This window comes from Pan troglodytes, chromosome 20 (genome assembly GCF_028858775.2).
Source record: "Pan troglodytes isolate AG18354 chromosome 20, NHGRI_mPanTro3-v2.0_pri, whole genome shotgun sequence".
Lineage (NCBI taxonomy): Eukaryota > Metazoa > Chordata > Mammalia > Primates > Hominidae > Pan > Pan troglodytes.
The window spans coordinates 14271660-14292435 of record NC_072418.2 but is presented as its reverse complement, the minus strand read 5'-3'; the positions used below and the strand labels follow the sequence as shown (position 1 = coordinate 14292435).

The window sequence follows — 20776 nt, the reverse complement described above, 5'->3', positions numbered from 1 at the left end:
TCTGAGGCAGGAGAATCACTTGCATCTGGGAGGTGGAGGCTGCAGTGAGTCAAGATTGCGCCACTGCACTCCAGCCTGGGCAACAAGAGTTAAACTCTGCCTGAAAAAAAAAATTGGCCAGTTGTGGTGGCAGGAGCCTATGGTCCTAGCTACTCAGGAGGCTGAGGCAGGAGAACTGCTTGAACCCAGGAGGCGGAGGTTGCAATGAGCTGAGATTGTGCCACTGTACTCCAGCCTGGGTGACAAAGCAAGAATCTGTCTCAAAAAGAATAAGTAAATAAAATAGGCCAGGCACGATGGCTCACGCCTGTAATACCAGCACTTTGCAAGGCCTAGGTGGTCGGATCACTTGAGGTCAGAAGTTCGAGACCAGCCTGGCCATCATGGTGAAACCCCATCTCTACTAAAAATACAAAACTTATCTAGGTGTGGTGACACATGACTGTAATCCCAGCTACTTGGGAGGCTGAGGCGAGAGAATCACTTGAGCCTGGGGGGTTTGGGGGTAAAGGGGATGGAGAGGTGAGGGCAGAGATTGCAGTGAGCTGAGATTGTGCCACTGCACTCCAGCCTGGGTGATAGAGCAAGACTCTGTCTCAAAAAAAAAAAAAAAATTAATTCAATAAAATCCCAGCAGAAAGAAGGGTACAACATAAAGCAAGTCTTCCTCCACCCCAGGGGCAACTAATATTAATCATTTTCTTTCTCTATATAGTCTATGCCTCCATAATCAAAACATTCCCTTTATTATTTTCTTTTTTTTTTTTTTTTTGAGATGGAGTCTCACTCTGTCACCAGGCTGGAGTGCAGTGGCGTGATCTCGGCTCGCTGAAACCTCCAACTCCCAGATTCAAGCAATTCTCCTGCCTCAGCCTCCCGAGTAGCTGGGATTATAGGCACGAGCCACCACGCCCAGCTAATTTTTTTTTTTTTTTTTTTTTGAGACAGAGTCTTGCTCTGTCGCCCAGGCTGGAGTGCAGTGGCGTGATCTCGGCTCACTGCAAGCTCTGCCTCCCGGGTTCACACCATTCTCCTGCCTCAGCCTCCCAAGTAGCTGGGATTACAGGCGCCTGCCCCCACGCCCGGCTCGTTTTTTGTATTTTTAAATAGAGATGGGGTTTCATCGTGTTAGCCAGGATGGTCTCAATCTCCCGACCTCGTGATCCGCCTGCCTCAGCCTCCCAAAGTGCTGGGATTACAGGAGTGAGCCACCACGCCTGGCAATTTTTGTATTTTTAGTAGAGATGGGGTTTCACCATGTTGGCCAGGATGGTCTCAATCTCCTGACCTCGTGACCTGCCCGCCTCAGCCTCCCAAAGTGTTGGGATTACAGGCATGAGCCGCTATGCCCGGCCTATTATTTCTTTAGGGAGAGGGGTCTTGCTATATTGTCCAGGCTGGAGTGCAGTGGTGCAATCATAGCTCCCTGCAGCCTCAAACTCCTGGGCTCAAGAAATCCTCCCACCCTAGCCTCTCCAGTAGCTAGGACTACAGGCACGCACCACCACTCCTAACTAATTTTTAGATTTTTTTTGTAGAGATGGGAGTCTTGTTCTGTTGCCCAAACCGGTCTTGTACTCCTGGGCTCAAGCAATCCTCCTGCCTCAGCCTCCGAAAGTGTTGGGATTACAGGCATGAGCTATTGCTTCCAGACTGTTTTTCAGAGACAGAGTTTTGCTATGTTGCCCAGGCTGGTCTTGAGCTCCTGGGCTCAAGTGATCCATCTCAGCCTCCCGAGTAGATGAGATTACAGGGGCATGCCACTGCAAACACATTCCCATTTTTTACACCAAAAGCAACACAATATACACATAGTTCTGCACACATTCCTGTTACTGCACTCCACTTTTTTTTTCTTTTTTGAGATGGAGTCTCACTCTGTCACCCAGGCTGGAGTACATGGGTGTAATGTTGGCTTACTGCAACCTCCATCTCCTGGGTTCAACCGATTAAGCAATTCTCCTGCCTCAGCCTCCCAGGTAGCTGGGATTACAGGCCCCCACCACCATGCCTGGCTAATTTTGTATTTTTAGTAGAGACGGCGTTTCACCATGTTGGTCAGGCTGGTCTTGAACTCCTGACCTCAGGTGATTCACCTGCCTTGGCCTGCCAAAGTGCTGGGATTACAGGCATGAGCCACTGTGCCCAGTCCTGAATTGTTTCTTGCATAAGATCCAAGAATGCTCTCTTGGGGTCTGGATCGAGACCCCTTTCCTGTAACACTTCAAACAATTTTGCAGTCCTCAATGTCATAACAAATGACCTTGTCCACGCATTACCTATGGGACAGACATGTTTGCAGGATTCCCAGGAACAAGGAAAAAGATTGCCCTTCTTTTTGACAGCCACGAAGCTTCTGCCTTATGTCACTGGCTCCTTGCTAGTGCCCCTTTCAGGATTTTATTGGTTTTGGGGGTTGTTTTGAGAGACAGAATCTTGCTCTGTCACTTAGACTAGAGTGCAATGGCAGGTCATAGCTCACTGCAGCCTCAAATTCACAGGGTCAGGTGATCCTCCTGCCTCAACCTCCCAAAGTGCTGGGATTGCAGGCGTGAGCCAAAGTGCCAAAGTGCTCGGCCTCATTGAGGTTTTTTTATTTTGTTTTCTTTTTTTGAGATGGAGTCTCACTCCGTCAGCCAGGCTGGAGTGCAGTGGCACGATCTTGGCTCACTGCAACCTCCGCCTCCTGGGTTCAAGCAATTCTCTGCCTCAGCCTCCCAAGTAGCTGGGACTACAAGCACACGCCACCATGCCCAGCTAATTTTTGTATTTTTAGTAGAGATGGGGTTTCGCCATCTTGGCCAAGCTGGTCTTGAACTCCTGACCTCATGATCCACCCACCTCGGCCTCTCAAAGTGCTGGGATTACAGGCGTGAGCCACCACGCCCAGCCGTGGTTTTTTTAAATCTTTCCTTCTAGGCCAGGCATGGTGGCTCACACCTGTAATCCCAACACTTTCAGAGGCCGAGGCAGGTGGATCACCTGAGGTCAGGAGTTTGAGACCAGCCTGACCAATATAGTGAAACCCCGTCTCTACTAAAAATACAAAAATTAGCTGGGCATGGTGGCGTGTGCTTGTAGTCCCAGCTACTTGGGAGGCTGAGGCAGAGAATTGCTTGAACCCGGGAGGCGGAGGTTGCAGTGAGCCGATATGACGCCACTGCACTCCAGACTGAGCAACAGAGCGAGACTCTTTCTCAAAATACATAAATAAATAAATAATTATTTCCCTCTTACCAACAAGGCTGCAGTGGTGGTCCCTGGACCAATGCTGTGAAAGTAATGTGTAAGAAAACTTCTAGAAGGAGAATTATCTCAGGGCTGGGCACAGTGGCTCACACCTGTAATCCCAGCACTTTGAGAGGCTGAGGCAGGCAGATCACTTGAGGTCAGGAATTGGAGACCAGCCTGGCCAACATGGTGAAACCCCGTCCCTACTAAAAATACAAAAAATTAGCTGGGTATGGTGGCACGTGCCTGTAATCCCAGCTACTGAGGAGGCTGATGCAGGAGAATCGCTTGAACCCAGGAGGCGGAGGTTGCAGTGAGCCGAGATCACACCACTGCAATCCAGCCTGGGAAACAGAATGAGACTCCGTTTCAGGGGAAAAAAAAAAAAAAAAAAAAAATCTCAGGGCCTGTTTCTCTTATACTGAAAGCAGAGTGCTAGACCTGATGTGACAGCTGCGGGGGAGCCCAGTTCCCCTCTGAGGGAGAGTTAAGTAACACCCACCCTCAGGCAACCCAGGCCATTAGCGCTAGGCAAGGCACAGGAACCCCTCCTTTGGCCCACTCTCAACCGCCACTTGCAACTGCTACACGGCAGGGACCCAGTTGTTTGGCTCCAGCTGCCTGCCTAGCGGAGTGAAATGAACCTAGGACAAAATGTAAACAGAGCTGAGTGCAGTGGCTCATGCCTGTAATCCCAGCACTTTGGTAGGCAGGGGCAGGCAGATCACTTGAGGACTGGAGTTCAAGACCAGCCTGGCCAACATGGCAAAAACCCACCTCTACTAAAAAATACAAAAGAATGTCAGGCCTGGTGATGCATGCCTATAATCCCAGCTACTTGGGAGGCTGAGGCACGAGAATCGTTCTTGTCTGGGAAGTGGAGGCCGCAGTGAGCTGTGATCACGCCACTGCACTCCAGTTTGGGAGACTGTCTCAAAAAAAAAATGGTAACTGAGGTTACTTCTGGGGAGAGGCACTTGGTGAAATTGTCACCTTTCATTTGTTATTTTACTTATTTTCTTTCTTGAGATGAAGTTTCCCTCTTGCTGTCCAGGCTGGAGTGCAGTGGCGTGATCTCAGCTCACAGCAACCTCTGCCTCCCAGATTCAAGCGATTCTCCTGCCTCAGCCTCCTGAGTAGCTGGGATTAGAGGCATGCGCCACCACGCCTGGTTAATTTTGTATTTTTTAGTAGAGACAGGGTTTCTCCATGTTGGTCAGGCTGATCTTGAATTCCCGACCTCAGGTGATCCACCCGCCTCAGCCTCCCAAAGTGCTGAGATTACAGGCATGAGCTACTGCTCCGGCTTATTTGTTACTTTGCGTGTGTGTGTGTGTGTGTGTGTGTGTGTGTGTGTATCTTGGTATAATTTGCTACTTTATAGATGTCAATACTGTTGAATTTGTTACAAGGTGTATGTGTTACTGTTATAATTTTTTGGTTTTTTTTGAAACAGTGTCTCACTCTGTTGCCCAGGCTGGAGTGCAATGGTGTAATCATAGCTCACTGCAGTTTCCACCTCCTGAGCTCAAGGGATCCTCCTGCCTCTGCCTCCTGAATGGCTGGGACCACAGCTTCACCCCACCACTCTTGGTTAATTTTGTGTGTGTGTGTTTTGTAGAGACGGGGTCTTGCTATGTTGCCTAGGCTGGTCTCAAACTCTTGACCTCAAGTGATTCTTCCTCCTTAGCCTCCCAAAATGCAGGATTACAGGTGTGAGCCATCATGTCTGGCCAACTGTTATAATTAAGCAGTGATCTTTCCAAAATGCAATCCTGGCCAGGGGTGGTGGCTCACACCTGTAATCCCAACACTTTGGGAGGCTGAGGCGGGCAGATCACTTGAGATCAGGAGTTCGAGACCAGCCTGGCCAACATGGCAAAACGCTGTCTCCACTAAAAATACAAAAATTAGCTGGCATGGTGGCGGGCACCTGTAATTCCAGCTACTCAGGAGGCTGAGACAGGAGAATCACTTGAACCCAGGAGGCGGAGGTTGCAGTGGGCCGAGGTCGTACCACTGCACTCCAGCCTGGGCAACAGAGCAAGACTCTGTCTCAAGCAAACAAACAAATCCCCAAAATGTAATCCTGAGTTTGTTCCAGCTGCCATTTACCGTCACTTCTGATCCTGGCCCATGAGGCAGGGGCCAGAATCATCCTTGCTTCTCAGAGGCTATTACAGAAGCTCAGACGTGTTTTTGTGGGTTTTTATTTTTTAATTTTTTTTGGTACAATATTTATCTTAGATTGGACGGCTTAACCACTGTGACCAAGGTCATTTCTAGGAAGTGGCAGTCCCTCAATCTTAACCACAACAGTCTAGGGAGGTCACAGCCGCTCTCTTCTCACTGACTCAGAGGCACCAGACAGGCAGGAGTCTGAATCAGAGGTCACCATCATAGCCCAAGGACCCCGTTCCCATGGCCCAGAGCACAGAAAGAAGAAGTGACACATCCAATGTCACACGAAGACTGAGTGGCAGGGGAGGGGGGATTGTAACTCAGGCTCCCTCCTCTACATCAGCCAGATACTTCTACCGAGCACCAAGGACCAAAGCTCTGTGCCAGGCAGCCGGGGACCCAAGGACACTAGGAGGAATAAATCAGGGTGGGCGCTGGCCCTCAGGGAGCTTTTGTCTTGCTGAGGAGACAACACCAGCCAGCACTCAGCCATCTTAATTAATTATTTTTTTTTTCTTTACTTTTCTGTTTTTTAGACAGGGTCTCACTCTGTTGCCCAGGCTGTCAGGCTGGAGTACAGTAGTGTGATCACAGCTCACTGCAACTTCCGTCTCCGGGGCTCAAGCAATCCTCTCTCCCACCTAAGCATCCCGAACAGCTGGGACTACAAGCACACACCACCACACCTGGCTAATTTTTTTTTTTTTTTTTTTTTCTTTTTGAGACAGAGTCTTGCTCTGTCGCCAGGCTGGAGTGTAGTGGCCTGATCTTGGCTCACTGCAACCTCCACCTCCCAGGTTCAATTGATTCTCCTGCCTCAGCCTCCCGAGTAGCTGGGACTACAGGTAAGTGTGCCACCATGCCCAGCTAATTTTGTATTTTTAGTAGAGACGGGGTTTCACCATGTTGACCAGGATGGTCTCGATCTCCTGACCTCGTGATCCACCCACCTCGGCCTCTCAAAGTGCTGGGGTTACAGGCGTGAGCCACTGCACCCAGCCAATTTTTGTATTTTTTGTAGAGAGGGGGTTTCACCACTTTGTCCAGGCTGGTCTTGAACTCCTGGGCTCAAGCAATCTGTCCATCTCGGCTTCCTGAAGTGCTGGGATTATAGCCATGAACCACCGCACCCGGCCTAATTTATTTATTTTAAGAAATGGGGTTCGGGCATGGTACATCATGCCTGTAATCCCAGCATTTTGGGAGGCCAAGGCAGGCGGATCACCTGAAGTCAGGAGTTCGAGACTAGCCTGGTCAACATGGTGAAATCCATCCTCTACCAAAAAATACAAAAATTAGCCAGACATGGTGGTGTGCATCTGTAACCCTAGATACTTGGGAGGCTAAGGTGGGAGAACTGCTTGAACCCGGGAGGTGGAGGTTGCAGTGAGTCGAGATCACGCCACTGCACTCCAGCCTGGGCAATGGACTGAGACTCTGTCTCCAAAAAAAAAAAAAAAAAATGCCGGGCGCGGTGGCTCACGCCTGTAATCCCAGCAGTTTGGGAGGCCGAGGAGGGCAGATCACGAGGTCAGGAGATCGAGACCATCCTGGCTAACACGGTGAAACCCTGTCTCTACTAAAAACACACGCACAAAAAAATTAGCCGGGCGTGGTGGCGGGCGCCTGTGGTCCCAGCTACTTGGGAGGCTGAGAGGCAGGAGAATGGTGTGAACCCAGGAGGTGGAGCTTGCAGTGAGCCAAGATCGCACCACCGCACTCCAGCCTGGGCGACAGAGCAAGACTCCATCTCAAAAAAAAAAAAAAAAGAGAGATGGAGTCTCCCTAGGTTGCCCAAACTGGTCTTGAACTCCTGTCCTCAAGTGATCCTCTCACTTCGGCCTCCCAAAATGCTGGGATTACAGGCATAGCCACCACACCAGGTTCAGCCATTTTTGGAAAGATGCCTTTTAACCTGCAAGAAACGAGACAGCAGAGTCCCTCAGGCAAGTGGCAGGGTTTCATCTCTTCTCGATCCTCCTGAGCAACCAACCACTCCTGATTTCAGCTGTCACAGACACTATCATCTTGCCACTCTGCTTGTCAAACTAGAGGCTGAAAAAGGGACTGGCATTCTCATGCAGCCAGTAGGCTGTCTGTCACTTGACACTCAGGCCATGTCCACTTCCTAAACAGCATCCCAGGCCAAGAATCATGAATAAGAAAGTGAGATACCTGCCTTACCAATAGCAAAACATACAGTCATCAAAATAGTAACACACTGGCTCAGGGTCAGGTGTGGTGGCTCACGCCTGTAATCCCAGCACTTTGGGAGGCCGAGGCGGGTGGATCACCTGAGGTCAGGAGTTCAAGACCAGCCTGGCCAACGTAGCGAAACCCTGTCTCTACTAAAAATACAAAAATTAGCCAGGTGTGGTGGTGGGCGCCTATAATCCCAGCTACTTGGGAGGCTGCTGAGGCAGGAGAATCACTTGAACCCTGGAGGCAGAGGTTGTAGTGAGCCGAGATTGCGCCACTGCACTCCAGCTTGGGTGACAGGGCAAGACACCGTCTCAAAAAAAAAAAAAAAAAAAAAAGGACATTGACATTGACTCAGGGTAAGGTGTGGTGGCTCATACTTGCAATCCCAGCACTTTGGAAGGCTAAGATGTGAGGATCACTTAAGGCCAGGAATTCAAGACCAGCCTGGGCAACATAGCAAGGCCCCAACTTAAAAAAAAATACATAAATTAACCAGGCATGGAGGTGTACGCCTGTAGTTCCAGCTATTTAGGAGGCTGAGGTGGGAAGATCCCTCGAGCCCAGGAGCTGGAGGCTACAATGAGCAATGATCACACCATGGCATTCCAGCCTGAGCCTGGATGATGGAGTGAGATCCTGTCTCTAAAATAAAAAAACAAAAAACAAAAAACAAAAAAAACCCACCAAAACAAAACATTGGCTCGGGAAAATATCAAGAGAGTAAGTAGAAACAAATACAAAAACAATATAGCATTGACTCAGGAAAATACTGAGGGAATCCAAGAACAAATTCAGGAAGATTTATTTAAGAACATAATATAGGTTCAAGGTCGCATTGCAACTTCATGGAAAAGGAGGTGTTATTTGCCTTGTCAGTTTGCACTGGAATGAGACAAAACCTGAACCCTACCTTAGACCACATACAAAAATAAATTCCGAAGGAATCAAATATTTCAGGGAGGCAGGATGTGGTGGCTCATGCCTGTAATCCCAGCACTTTGGGAGGCCATGGTGGGTGGATTGCTTGAGCCTAGGGGTTCAAGACCAGCCTGAGAAACATAGTGAATCCCATCTCTACCAAAAATAAAAAATAAAAATAAAAAAGTAAACAGGCATGGAGGTGCTTATCTGTAGTTCCAGATACTCAGGGGGTTGAGAGGGTGGGGTGGAGAGGGTGGGGCAGGGGCTAAGGTGGGAGGATCACTTGAGCCTGGGAGGTCAAGCCTGCAGTGAGTCATGATCACGCCACTGTACTTCCGCCTGGGCCACAGAGTGAGACCCTGTCTCAAAATCAAGCAAGCAAGCAAGCAAGCAATCACAGGGAAAGATGCAAATGAACATCCACACAAAGACCTGTGGAGGGAAGGCAAGATTTCTCCTCTACCCTCTTAGATCTCTGGCTGGGCCTAAGACTTAAACTGACATTTGATCAATTAATAGGAGAAAAGCATAGAAATATATTTAACATAAGTTCTATGGGACATGGGAGCCCTGAAAAGGAAGACCCAAAGAAGCAGTTACAGTCAAACACTTATTTACTGTATTGGAGAAACAGTAGAAAATTATGGATGGACATGGTGGCTCATGCCTGTAATCCCAACACTTTGGGAGGCCAAGGTGGGCGGATCACCTGAGGTTGGGAGTTTGAGACCAGCCTAATCAACATGGAGGAACCCCATCTCTACTAAAAATACAAAAATTAGCCAGGTATGGTGGCACATACCTGTAATTCCAGCTACTTGGGAGGCTGAGGCAGAAGAATCACTTGAACCTGGGAGGCAAAGGTTGCAGTGAGCTGAGATCGCACCACTAGACTCTAGCCTGGGCAACAGAGCCAGACTTCTCAAAAAAAAAAAAAAAGTAGTAAATTATAGATGGGCGTGGTGGCTCATACTAGTAATCCCAACACTTTGGGAGGCCAAGGTGGGAGGATTGCTTGGACCCAGGAGTTCAAGAACAGCCTGGACAACACAGGGAGACCCCACCTCTAAAACAACAAAAAATAAAATTAGCTGGGTGGCACGCACCTGTAGTCCCAGGTACTCAGGAGGCTGACGTGGGAGTTTCGCTTGAGCCCAGGAGTTTGAGGCTGCAATCAGCTATGATTGTGCCACTGTACTCCAGCCTGGGCAGCAGAGTAAGGCCCCGTCTCTAAATAAATATATAAATAAATTTTAAAATTATAAATAAATATTATAAATAAAGTTTTAAAAGGGTAGTAAATTATGAAAATGTGACAAGACAAAGGGGTTTGGGCTAGAGCAGTTAATGGTGGAAAAATAACTAGAAAAATAAGGGTTCGTTTAACAAGGTTTGTTTGTACATTTTTTCCTCAGCTTTGACTCCCTGTCTTCTGGTGATAAGAATTGTACAATCTAGGGCTGGGCGTGGTGGCTCAGGCCTGTAATCCCAGCACTTTGGGAGGCAGAAGCAGGTGGATCACTTGAGCTCAGGAGCTGTACACCAGCCTAGGCAACTTAGTGAAACCCTGTGTCTACCAAAAATACAAAAAAATTAGCTGGGCATGGTGGTGGGTGCCTGTGATCCCAGCTATTTTGGGGACAAGGCGAGAGGATCGCTTAAGACTAGGAGGTGGAGGTTGCAGTGAGGTTGCAGGAAGTGGATATCACACCACTTCACTCCAGCCTGGGCAACAGGATGAGACCCTGTCTAAAAAGAATTTTACTTTCTTTCTGGGATGGGGAGGGCATCTTCCATATGGGGGTTTATCTCGTTTTCCAGAGAAAAGAGGGAGGTCAGAGTGCTTTTCCTGCACCTACTGTTTTTCAAGTGCCCTTAGCTGAAACAATCCATATGCCAAAGTGGCATATTTTGGAGTGGTGTCATCTGCTACCCTCAAAATGAAAGAAATGGTTCATAACAGCTCTAATAATTGTTCAACACCGGCAACAATGCAAAAACAGGTCACTAACAGGTGAAAAGATAAACAAAGTGTGGGACATTCATATAACAGAATACAACTGAATAATAATCATGCCTATAATCCAAGCGCTTTGAAAGGCCAAGGCAGGTGGATTGCTTGAGTCCAGGAGTTTGAGACCAGCCTGGGCAACATGGCAAAACCTTGTCTTTACAAAAAACACAAAAATTAACTGGGCGTGGTGGTGCACAGGTGTAATCCCCGCTACTCGGGAAGCTGAGGTGGGAGGACTGCTGGAGCCTGGGAAGTTGAGGCTACAGTGAACCATGATGGTGCCACTGCACTCCAGTCTGGGTGACAGAGTGAGACCCCATCTCAAAAGAAAACAAAAAAGAAACAAACTGCTGACATATCCAACAACACGAGTGAGTTCCTTTTTTTCTTTTTTCTTTTTTTTTGAGACAGAGTCTGGCTCTGTTGCCCAGGCTGGAGTGCAATAGCGTGATCTCGGCTCACTGCAACCTCCGCCTCCTGGTTTCAAGTGATTCTCCTGGCTTGGCCTCCCAAGTAGCTGGGATTACAGGCGCACACCAACACATCCAGCTAATTTTTGTATTTTTAGTAGAAATGGGGTTTCACCATGTTGGCCAGGCTGGTCTTGAACTTCTGACCTCAAGCAATCCACCCGCCTTGGCCTCCCAAAATGCTGGGAACATGAGTGAGTTTCAAACATCTTATGCTGGGGAAAGAAGCCCAGCTCAAAAGGCTACACGTTGTATGATTCAGCTTATATGACTTTCTGAAAAAGACAAAGTTATAGGAACCAAAAACAAATCAGTTAGGGCCAGGGGCTGGAGTAGGGGACAGAGCACAAAAGGGCAAGAGAAAATTTCTTTTTTTTTCTTATTTTTTTTTTTTTTAAGACTGAGTCTTGATCTGTCACCCAGGCTGGAGTGCAGTGGCACAATCTTGGCTCACTGCAGCCTCCGCCTCCTGGGTTCAAGTGATTCTCCAGCCTCAGCCTCCCGAGTAGCTGGGACTTCAGGCATGTACCACTATGTCTGGCTAATTTTTGTATTTGTAGTGGAGACTACAAGGGGTCTCACCGTGTTGCCCAGGCTGGTCTCAAACTCCTGTCTTCACGTGATTCGCACACCTCGGCCTCCCAAGGTGCTAGGATTACAGGCATGAGCCATCACACTCGGCTACTGGTAAGAGGAAATTTCTTAGGGTGATGGAAATAATTGTCTTGATTATGGTCATGTTTTAATGATATACCTGTATGTCAAAACATGCAATTTCGGCCAGGCATGGTTTAAATATGAGCAGTTCATGTTCAGTCAATTACATCCAACAAAGCTGGGAAGGAGGGAAGTAAGAGAGGGAAGGGATGAAAGGAGAGAAAAAGAGAAAACTAATGTGGCAATCATGAACAAAATGAAAGATATATACATCCTGTGACTCAATGTCTTTTTTTTTTTTTTTTTTTTTTGAGATGGAGTTTCACTCTTGTTGCCCAGGCTGGAGTGCAGTGGCGCGATCTCGGCTCACTGCAACCTCTGCCTCCCGGGGTTCAAGTGATTCTCCTGCCTCAACCTCCTGAGTAGCTGGGATTACAGGTGCCTGCCACCATGCCCAGCTAATTTTTGTATTTCTAGTAGAGACAAGGTTTTACCATGTTGGTCAGGCTAGTCTTGAACTCCTGACCTCAGGTTATCCACCCGTCTTGGCCTCCCAAAGTGCTGGGATGGGCCAGGCGCCATGGCTCACGCCTGTAATCCCAGCACTTTGGGAGGCCAAGGCAGGCAGATCACGAGGTCAGGAGTTCAAGACCAGCCTGGCCAAGATGGTAAAACCCCATCTTTACTAAAAATACAAAAATTAGCCAGGCATGTTGGCGCACGCCTGTAATCGTAGGTACTCAGGAGGCTGAGGCAGGAGAATTGCTTGAATCCAGGAGGTGGAGGTTGTAGTGAGCCAAGATCACGCCACTGCACTCCAGCCTGGGCCACAGAACAAGACTCTGTCTCAAAAAAAAAAAAAAAAAGAAAAGAAAAGCAAAAACAAAAAAAGTGCTGGGATTACAGGTGTGAGCCACCATACCCGGCCATCATTTATTGTTTTTTATTTTATTTTATTTTATTTTTAGAGACAGGATTTCACTATGTTGCCCATGCTAGCCTCAAACTCCTGGGCTCAAGCAGTCCTCCCACCTCAGCCTCCCAAAGTGCTGGGGTTACTGGGGTGAGACACTGTACTCACAAATGTCATTTTTTGAAAACTATGCTTCACTAAAGATCCAGTCTTAAGGATATTGATTCAGGGACATTTACTGCATCATCACAGTGGCAAAACTCAGAAAAGTCCAGGAATTGTCCATCAGTAGGATAACGGTTGATTATACTATGGCAGAGTCGCACTATGAATCATGTAGCTACTAAAAACAAAAGTTAGGTATACGTGTATAGATGGTTAAGTGGAAATAGCAAGTTGCACGGTAACTGTATAGTATGATTCCATCCTGTGTGTATTCTAGTTTGCTCCAGCACTGAAAAAGGGTCTCACAGGAGGGCAGTTCTACTGGTTACACTTGACAGTTACCAGGGTAACACTGCCCCCTAGGGGATATCCTAGAGATCCCTCTACAGACAGCCCCTGACTTGACGGTTCTAAGATTTTTCAACTTGATTATGATAGGTTTATCGGGATGTAACCCCATCGTAAGTCAAAGAGCATCTGTATTCGAAATACATTTCATTACAAATTATCTTCCTGAACACTCTAATGCAACAGCTCTTATCAAGGTCCGCAGGGACCAGACCCTTGCCAAACTCAACTGTCAATTCTCTTTCCTCATCTTCTTCAACTCAGGGACACGTGACACAGCTAACCCCTCTCTCTCTCCATCTTGAAATATCTTTTTCAGGCCAGGTGTGGTGGCTCACGCCTGTAATCCCAACAATTTGAGAGGCTGAGGCGGATGGATCACTTGAGGTCAGGAGTTCGAGACCAGCCTGACCAACATGGTGAAACCCCATCTCTACTAAAAATACAAAAATTAGCCAGGCATGGTAGTGCGCACCTGTAATTACAGCTACTTAAGAGGCTGAGGCAGGAGGATCGCTTGAACCCGGGAGGCTAAGGTTGCAGTGAGCCCATATGGCGTCACTGCACTCCAGCCTGGGCGACAGAGCGAGACCCTGTCTCAGAAAAAAACAAAACCAAAAATAAAAACCAATAAAAGTCCTTGGCCGGGCGCGGTGGCTCACGCCTGTAATCCCAGCACTTTGGGAGACCGAGGCGGGTGGATCACGAGGTCAGGAGTTCAAGACCAGCCTGGCCAAGATGGTGAGACCCCATCCCTACTCAAAAAAAAAAAAAAAACCTACAAAAATTAGCCGGGCGCGGTGACCGGCGCCTGTAATCCCAGCTACTCGGGAGGCTGAGGTAGGAGAATCACTTGAACCCGGGAGGCGGAGGTTGCAGTGGGCCGAAATCGAGCCACTGCACTCCAGCCTGGGCGACAAAGTGAGACTCCGTCTCAAAAAAATAAAATAAAATAAAACAAAAATAAAAAATAAAAATCCTTAACACGGCCCACGAGGCTCCATGGAATCTGGCCCCAGCCTGTCCACTCAACCTCATCTACTACAATCTGGGCACTCAAAATGTGGTCCGCGGATCAGCAGCATGGAAGTCACCTGGGAGCGAGTTAGAACAGCAGCCTCTCAGGCCTCCCTCTTCATCTGCTGGATCAGAACTTGAACTTTTTAGTTTGAGTAGAGCGTCTTCCATGCTTACAAGCTTCCCCTTCACCCTGATTCAGCCATAAGGTTATTTCATATTCCTCACTTGCCGCTCCTGGGAACTGACCAGAAGTACTGGCATCTCGCGTAGGTACAGGCAAATACGCACCGGCTCTTGCGCAGGCGCACTGCGTCTCCGTCGGAGCGCTCCTATTTGAGTACGCGTGCGCTCAGAGCAGCGGCGAAGGAGGCAGGGTCTATTTGCTGGGCTGTCCGGAATGGGGGTGGCCGGGACCTGAAAGTAGGAGAGGGGTTTCCGCTTCCGGCAGGAGTCGGAAGTTACTGTCTGCCGGGTGAACGGAGCTTTCGCAGCTGGAGAAGGTGAGTGCTGGTGCTGCTCGTGCGAGTGGGCGTTGGGGCTGGGCAGGACTGGAAGTTCCTCTACTCCGTGCGTTTACGGGGTCCTGGAGGAGGCTCCTGGGACCTCGAGCTTGGGGGAAAGCCGGTCGGGGAGACTGACTCCCCCCGACCCCATCCTTCCAAGCGCGACTACCGGGACGCCTGGCTCTTCCCGGCGGCCGTCGGGAGGCGATGCCGAAGCTTTAGTGAGTCTGGAGGAACAGCCAACCCCCCACCTCTTGGGTACCAGCAGATTCGGGGGATGACTCCTCTGCCATCCCCTTTTGGCGCGCTTGGACTTAACGTTGTCACAGGACAGGCTGAGGCCTCTGCATTCCTTGTGCAAGCCAGACCCCATTCATGGGATGGGGAGACTGTAGTCCTTGGGCAAAATGAGCTTCTGGGGCTCATCCGTAGATTTTGTTTGGACTATTTTTTTTTTTTTTTTTTTTTTTTGAGACTGAGTCTTGCTGTGTCGCCGAGGCTGGAGTGCAGTGGCGCGATCATAGCTCATTGCAGCCTCGACCTCCTGGGCGCAAGCTTCCCACTTCAGCTTGCCGAGTAGCTGGGACTACAGACTCGCGGCTAATTTTTGTAATTTTGTAGAGATGAAGGGTCTCACTCTGTTTCCCAGGCTGGTCTGGAACTCCTGGCTTCAAGCGATCTTCCCACCTGGGCCTCCCAAAGTGATGAGATTACGGGCGTGACCTCCCAAAGTGATAGAGTTACAAGCAAACTGATTGAGTGATTTATTCAATAATGGTTATTGCTGGGCACGGTGGCTCATGCTTGTAACGCCAGCACTTTGGGAGGCCGAGGCGGGAGTATCTCTTGAGCCCAGGAGTTCCAGACCAGCCTGGGCAACATGGTGGGTCCCTGTCTCTACAAAAAATACAAAAATTAGCTGGGCGTGGTGCCGCGGCTAATTTATATTTCAGAGGTAGAGGGGCAGGGGGAGGATCGCATAAGGAATGTGTGAGAGAAAAAGACATTGAGGATGAATCCAAGGTTTCTGATTTGATTATCCGGAAAGATGGAATTGCTGTTAGCTGAGATGAGGAAGATTGGAAGAGCAGGTTGCTATATCAGGGGCTTGGTTTTGGACATGATATGTTTAATCTTAGGTGGAAGTTAGACATCAGGTGGAGGTGTGGCTGAGGCAGATAGATCAGAGTCTGCAATTCAGACTCAAGGCTGGAGAAGCAGGTGGCCTCAGTGTAGAGTAGGCATGAAGCCCTAAGACTGGGTGAAATCTTCATGTGGTGAGTATAGCCAGAAAGGAGAGGATCCAACAATTAAACTCATGGGCTTTTTGCTCTGTTGCCCAGGCTGGAGTGCCTCGGCTCACTGCAACCTCCGCCTCCCGGGTTCAAGTGATTCTCCTGCCTCAGCCTCCCGAGTAGCTGGGATTACAGGCGTGCACCACCATGCCTGGCTAATTTTTGTATTTTTAGTAGAGATGGGGTTTCACCATGTTGGTCAGGCTGGTCTCGAACTCCTGACCTCGTGATCTGCCCACCTCGGCCTCCCAAAGTGCTGGGATTACAGGCGTGAACCACTGCACTCAGCCTTTTTTTTTTTTTTTTTTTTTAGATGAAGTTTTGCTCTGTTGCCCAGGCTGGAGTGCGGTGGCACGATCTCAGCTCACTGAAACCTCCGACTCCCAGGTTCAAGCGATTCTCCTGCCTCAGCCTCTCTATTAGCTGGGATTACAGGCATGTGCCACCACGCCCAGCTAATTTTTGTATTTTTAGTAGAAATGAGGTTTCACCATGTTGGCCAGGCTGGTCTCCAACTCCTAACCTCAAGTGATCTGCCCACCTTGGCCTCCCAAAGTGCTGGGATTATAAACGTGAGCCACAGCGCCTGGCCCAAACTCACGTGCTCTCTTCATTGGAGCAAGTTGGCAGAGAGGCAGGAGCATAGGAGACTAGCAGGAGCCACCAGTGAGGCAGAGGACAGGGAGCACATGGCATCCTGAGAGCCACATGTGCTCTCAGGGGAGGAAGGACCTCTGGAATGGGAGGACTGCCATTGGGATTTGCAGTATGGAGCCACCAGTAACCTAAGTTTGGAGGCAAGGGGTGCAGAGAGATGGGTGGGAATGCAGATGGCTGTACACTAAAACAGCCTGCAGAGAAAAGGATCATAGCTGGAAGAGGATGAAGAGTTTTTTTTTCCCCCTTTTTAAATGAGGAGAGAGGTAATAACAAGTGTGTGAGAGTGATCCAGTGGAGCTGGAAAATTTGATGTTGCTCAAAGAAAAGGGGATGGGAGCCAGGGCAGAATGAACAAATTGTTTTTGCAGGAACTTACTTCCATAGTAAAGGAGGCATGCCGAAGCTGGGCATGGTGGTGCACACCTGTTGTCCCAGCTACTGAGCAGGCTGAGGCCAGAGGATTGAGGCTTTAGCAAGCTGTGATCATGCCACTGCACTCCAGCCTGGGCAACAGAGCAAGACCTCATCTCTTAGATAAATAAAGAGGGTGGGTGAATGGCTGAATGAGTTGGTCCTAGGAGCTGTCTTTGGATTGCTTCTATTTACTCAGTGAACTGGAAGCATCACAGTTAAGAGTTGGGGGTGTTGGCTAGGCGCGGTGGCTCACGCCTGTAATCCCAGCACTTTGGGAGGCCGAGACAGGCGGATCACGAGGTCCGGAGATCGAGACCATCCTGGCTAACACGGTGAAACCCCATCTCTACTAAAAATACAAAAAATTAGCCACGCGTGGTAGTGCATGCCTGTACTCCCAGCTACTCGGGAGGCTGAGGCAGGAGAATCATTTGAAGCCAGGAGGTGGAGGTTGCAGTGGGTCGAGATCATGCCACTGCACTCCAGCCTGGGCGGCAGAGCAAGACTCCATCTCAAAAAAAAAAAAAAGAAAAGAAAGAGTTAGGGGTATTACATAGGAAGTGATCAGCAGATAATGAATGAAACTCCACTGTTTATTCTGGAAGACACTGGCAGGCTGCTGACCTCCCCGTCACAGTGGAACGATGCTAGAACCAGCAGTCGTGTGTGTGTGTGTGTGTTGGAGGAGGCGCCATAGGAGGCTCAGGGATGGCAAACACAGTGCCCTGAGCACCATGCCTCGCAGGGAAGTTAGGCTCAGTGGTAACTGCTGCTGTTTCCCCACCCACCTGCCTCCTGGACATCTGTTCCTAGATATCCCTCTGCCACCCAACCCCATCATTTTCTCCAAAACCCTGTCCTTCCTATGTGTTAGACATCAGAGAATGATGCCACCTTGTCCCTCTAGCCACTATGTCCCCGCCACAACCTTGGGAGTCATCCTGGACTTTCCTTCTCTCGTCACACTCACTCACTCCGCCGCCATGTCTCCTCTGTCTCTCTCACCCTCTGCCATCTCTACCCCAACAGCCCTGTCCTGGCTGTGACTTTGTCTTCATCCAGATTATGACTCACACTGCAGTCCCTCAGAAGCACAGGGTGACTTTGTCCTTTCACTCCTTGTAGCTCCCAGGATCCATCCAAACACCCAGAACCCTCCCACCTGTCCCTCCTCTCTCCCTCACCTGCCAGGGGACAGACAGCTGCCCTGAGCCTTCACACAGTGTTCCTCTACTCAGAAGTGCCTGTCCCCACTTCTCTGCCCTGCAGTCTGTCATCTGGATCGAGGCCATCAGATAACCTGAGTGTCACTCCTCCTGGATGGTACTTACATGCCCTTTGCCAAGAGGAGTAGCCAGAATAAAATCACCAGTTCCTAGGCTCTTAGGCTCCACCCGGCCCTGAACAGCTGGCTTGTCTTGGAGTCTCTTGTGCCACCCTCCCCAGGAACAGTGGCTTCCTTGTATTGGCGCCAGCGATGATGGGCCAGCTCTGTGCTAAGTACTTAACTTACCATTCCTGGTGTCAGCCCCACAAGTCTCCTCTGAGATAGCAACCTTATTTCGACTTTTTTTTTTTTTTTTTTTTTTTTGAGACGGATCTTGCTCTGTCGCCCAGGCTGGAGTGCAATGGTGCAATCTCGGCTCACTGCAGTCTCCACCTCTTGGGTTCAGGTGAGTCTCCTGCCTCAGCCTCCTGAGTAGCTGGGGTTACGGGTGCCTGCCACTATGGCCAACTAATTTTTGTATTTTTAGTAGAGATGGGGTTTCACCGTGTTGGTCAGGCTGGTCTCGAACTCCTGACCTCGTGATCCGCCCGCCTCAGCCTCCCAAAGTCCTGGGATTACAAGTGTGAGCCACCACACCCGGCCTTTTTTTTTCTTTTTTTTTTTTTTGATGCAGGGTTTCATCCTGTTGCCTAGGCTGGAGTGCAGTGCCTGGATCATAACTCTGGATCATCACTGAAACCTGAAACTCCTGGGCTCAAGCGATCCTCCCATCTCAGCCTCCCAAGTAGCTGGGACTACAGGCCTGCACCACCACGCCTGGCTAATTTTTAATTTTTTTTTTTTTAGAGATGAGGCCTCACTATGTTGCCCAGGCTGGTATCCAGGTCCTGGCATCAAGTAATCCTCTCACCTTAGCTTCCCAAAGTGCTGGCTGGGATTACAGGTGTGAGCCACCATGCCTGGCCTTGTCTCTGTTTTATAGACGAGGAAACTGTGGCACAAAGAGCTTAAATAACCTGCCCAGGTCACGCAGTAAGTGAGAGAGACGGGGTTAGAGCCTCGTCTCACCCCTTCCATCCAGAGTGGGACAGGGAATTGTCCTCCTGCATCAGGACTGAGGGCCTCGCCCCTCAAGGGCAGAGGCCCCGGGGCCATGGTGCAAGTCCCAGACCCTCTTTCCGGCCTGCTTTCTAGAGCATTGAGCTGGGGCGCTGCGTGGTTTCCTCAAACCACTGACATCTGCCACTCCCCACAGGCTCATCCACCTGCAGACATGGGGCGCAGAAAGTCAAAACGAAAGCCGCCTCCCAAGAAGAAGATGACAGGCACCCTCGAGACCCAGTTCACCTGCCCCTTCTGCAACCACGAGAAATCTTGTGATGTGAAAATGTGAGTGGGGAACAGGGCAAGGGATCCAGCCTCCCCACTGCCTCCTCCCCGCTGTTCTCCATCCTGCCCCTTGCCTCCCTTGGTGAAGGCGTCATCACCCACAGGCCCAGGACGCGTTGCTCACCAGTCCCTTCTCTTGGTCTGTTTCAGGGACCGTGCCCGTAACACTGGAGTCATCTCTTGTACCGTGTGCCTAGAGGAATTCCAGACGCCCATAACGTGTATCCTTGGAAACCTGGGCTTTTTCCAGAGGGTGGGGAGGGGGCTGGAGTCCGGACCCTGCTCATCTGGCCCACTGTGTGCCCTGGTACAGGGCCAAAGCCGTCCAGAGGAACAGGTGCCACCTAGTGATTTCTGTGGGGTGAGAAGATGCAGGGCAGGGTTCCAATGCCAATGATCGCCCTTGACCTAAGTGGCCCAGATCTGTCAGAACCCGTGGATGTGTACAGTGATTGGATAGACGCCTGCGAGGCGGCCAATCAGTAGCGACACAGAGGACCCGCCCCCTGAGCAGCCCCGCCTACTGTGGATCCAGCTGTTCGGTTCTGGTCCAGAGACATTCCAGGGGTCCAGGGTGTGGGTCCTGGGCTGTCACAGCCGTGTGTGTGTGTGTGTAGTGGGTGTGCGTGTGAGTGGGTGTGAGTGTGAGTGGGTGTGGGTGGCTGCATGTGTCACTGGGGTGGCCGTGAGTGTGTGCTCACAGGTACGCGGTGGTGTCGGGTTCCTGGGCCTGAGGGGCCTGAACTGATCTCACTTGGCTCCGAAAGCCTTTGCTGTGTTCCCTGCAGCCCCTGGCCCCCCAGCTTTGGGGCTCTGGCTCCCCCGGCGGAATTGGGGGACTGTTTCCTGACATCCTGGACAAGGGAAGCCCACTAGAGGCTGGAACAGGACCTCTCCAGCCTCCTCACCAGCACCGTGCCCATCTCAACTGGACTTCCCGCCCTCCTTCTCCACCTTCTAGTGCCCGTGGCCGGGGATTCAAAGCCGCCGTTCCCCAGGTCCCTGGGCTGGGCCCTGACAGGGAGCCACCCCCCTCCCCATGGTAACCAGGAAGCCCGTTTCATGTTCAGTTGCTTTTGTAGAGGAAGCAAGGGCTGGGATGGGGACAGCTGTCAATCACAAGCCCTTAAATAAAGCAGCCAGCGCACATCCCTTGCTGTCCGTG

At 50.0% G+C, this 20776-nt stretch overlaps 2 protein-coding genes across 5 annotated transcripts in view; one reads left to right on the top strand and one right to left on the bottom strand.

The window, feature by feature from the left end:
* The window catches only part of ZNF627 (zinc finger protein 627), a 60400-nt gene extending 45972 nt beyond the window's left edge, over nt 1–14428 (bottom strand). The window contains exons 1-3 of the mRNA XM_054673700.2: nt 14197–14428; nt 9642–9765; nt 9338–9385 (exon numbers count right to left, since the gene is read on the bottom strand). The gene's annotated coding sequence lies outside the window, so the exon portion shown is untranslated. The remainder of the gene's footprint in view (nt 1–9337; nt 9386–9641; nt 9766–14196) is intronic.
* Nucleotides 14429–20760, top strand: ELOF1 (elongation factor 1). Of its 4 annotated transcripts, XM_054673701.2 has the most exons (5): nt 14495–14622; nt 18589–18667; nt 19478–19611; nt 19762–19832; nt 20033–20760. In XM_054673701.2, the coding sequence occupies exons 2-5, from the start codon at nt 18623–18625 to the stop codon at nt 20095–20097; spliced, it is 315 nt and encodes a 104-aa protein (XP_054529676.1). In that variant the 5' UTR covers nt 14495–14622; nt 18589–18622; the 3' UTR covers nt 20098–20760. The 4 variants fall into 4 exon arrangements, with proteins under 4 accessions (XP_016790609.1, XP_054529676.1, XP_063656629.1 ...); XM_016935120.4 differs by lacking the exon at nt 18589–18667 and having other exon boundaries at nt 14429–14622; XM_063800559.1 differs by lacking the exon at nt 18589–18667 and having other exon boundaries at nt 14584–14622; nt 18896–19611.
* The last annotated feature ends 16 nt before the right edge of the window (nt 20761–20776 follow it).

Bases quoted from the DNA above. Each gene is read 5' to 3' on its own strand.
- ELOF1 (XM_063800559.1), top strand. From the start codon at position 19,376: ATGGTGCAAGTCCCAGACCCTCTTTCCGGCCTGCTTTCTAGAGCATTG. The intron at 19,612-19,761 runs GTGAGTGGGGAA...GGTCTGTTTCAG, and splicing joins AAATCTTGTGATGTGAAAAT to GGACCGTGCCCGTAACACTG. The intron at 19,833-20,032 runs GTATCCTTGGAA...TAAGTGGCCCAG, and splicing joins ATTCCAGACGCCCATAACGT to ATCTGTCAGAACCCGTGGAT.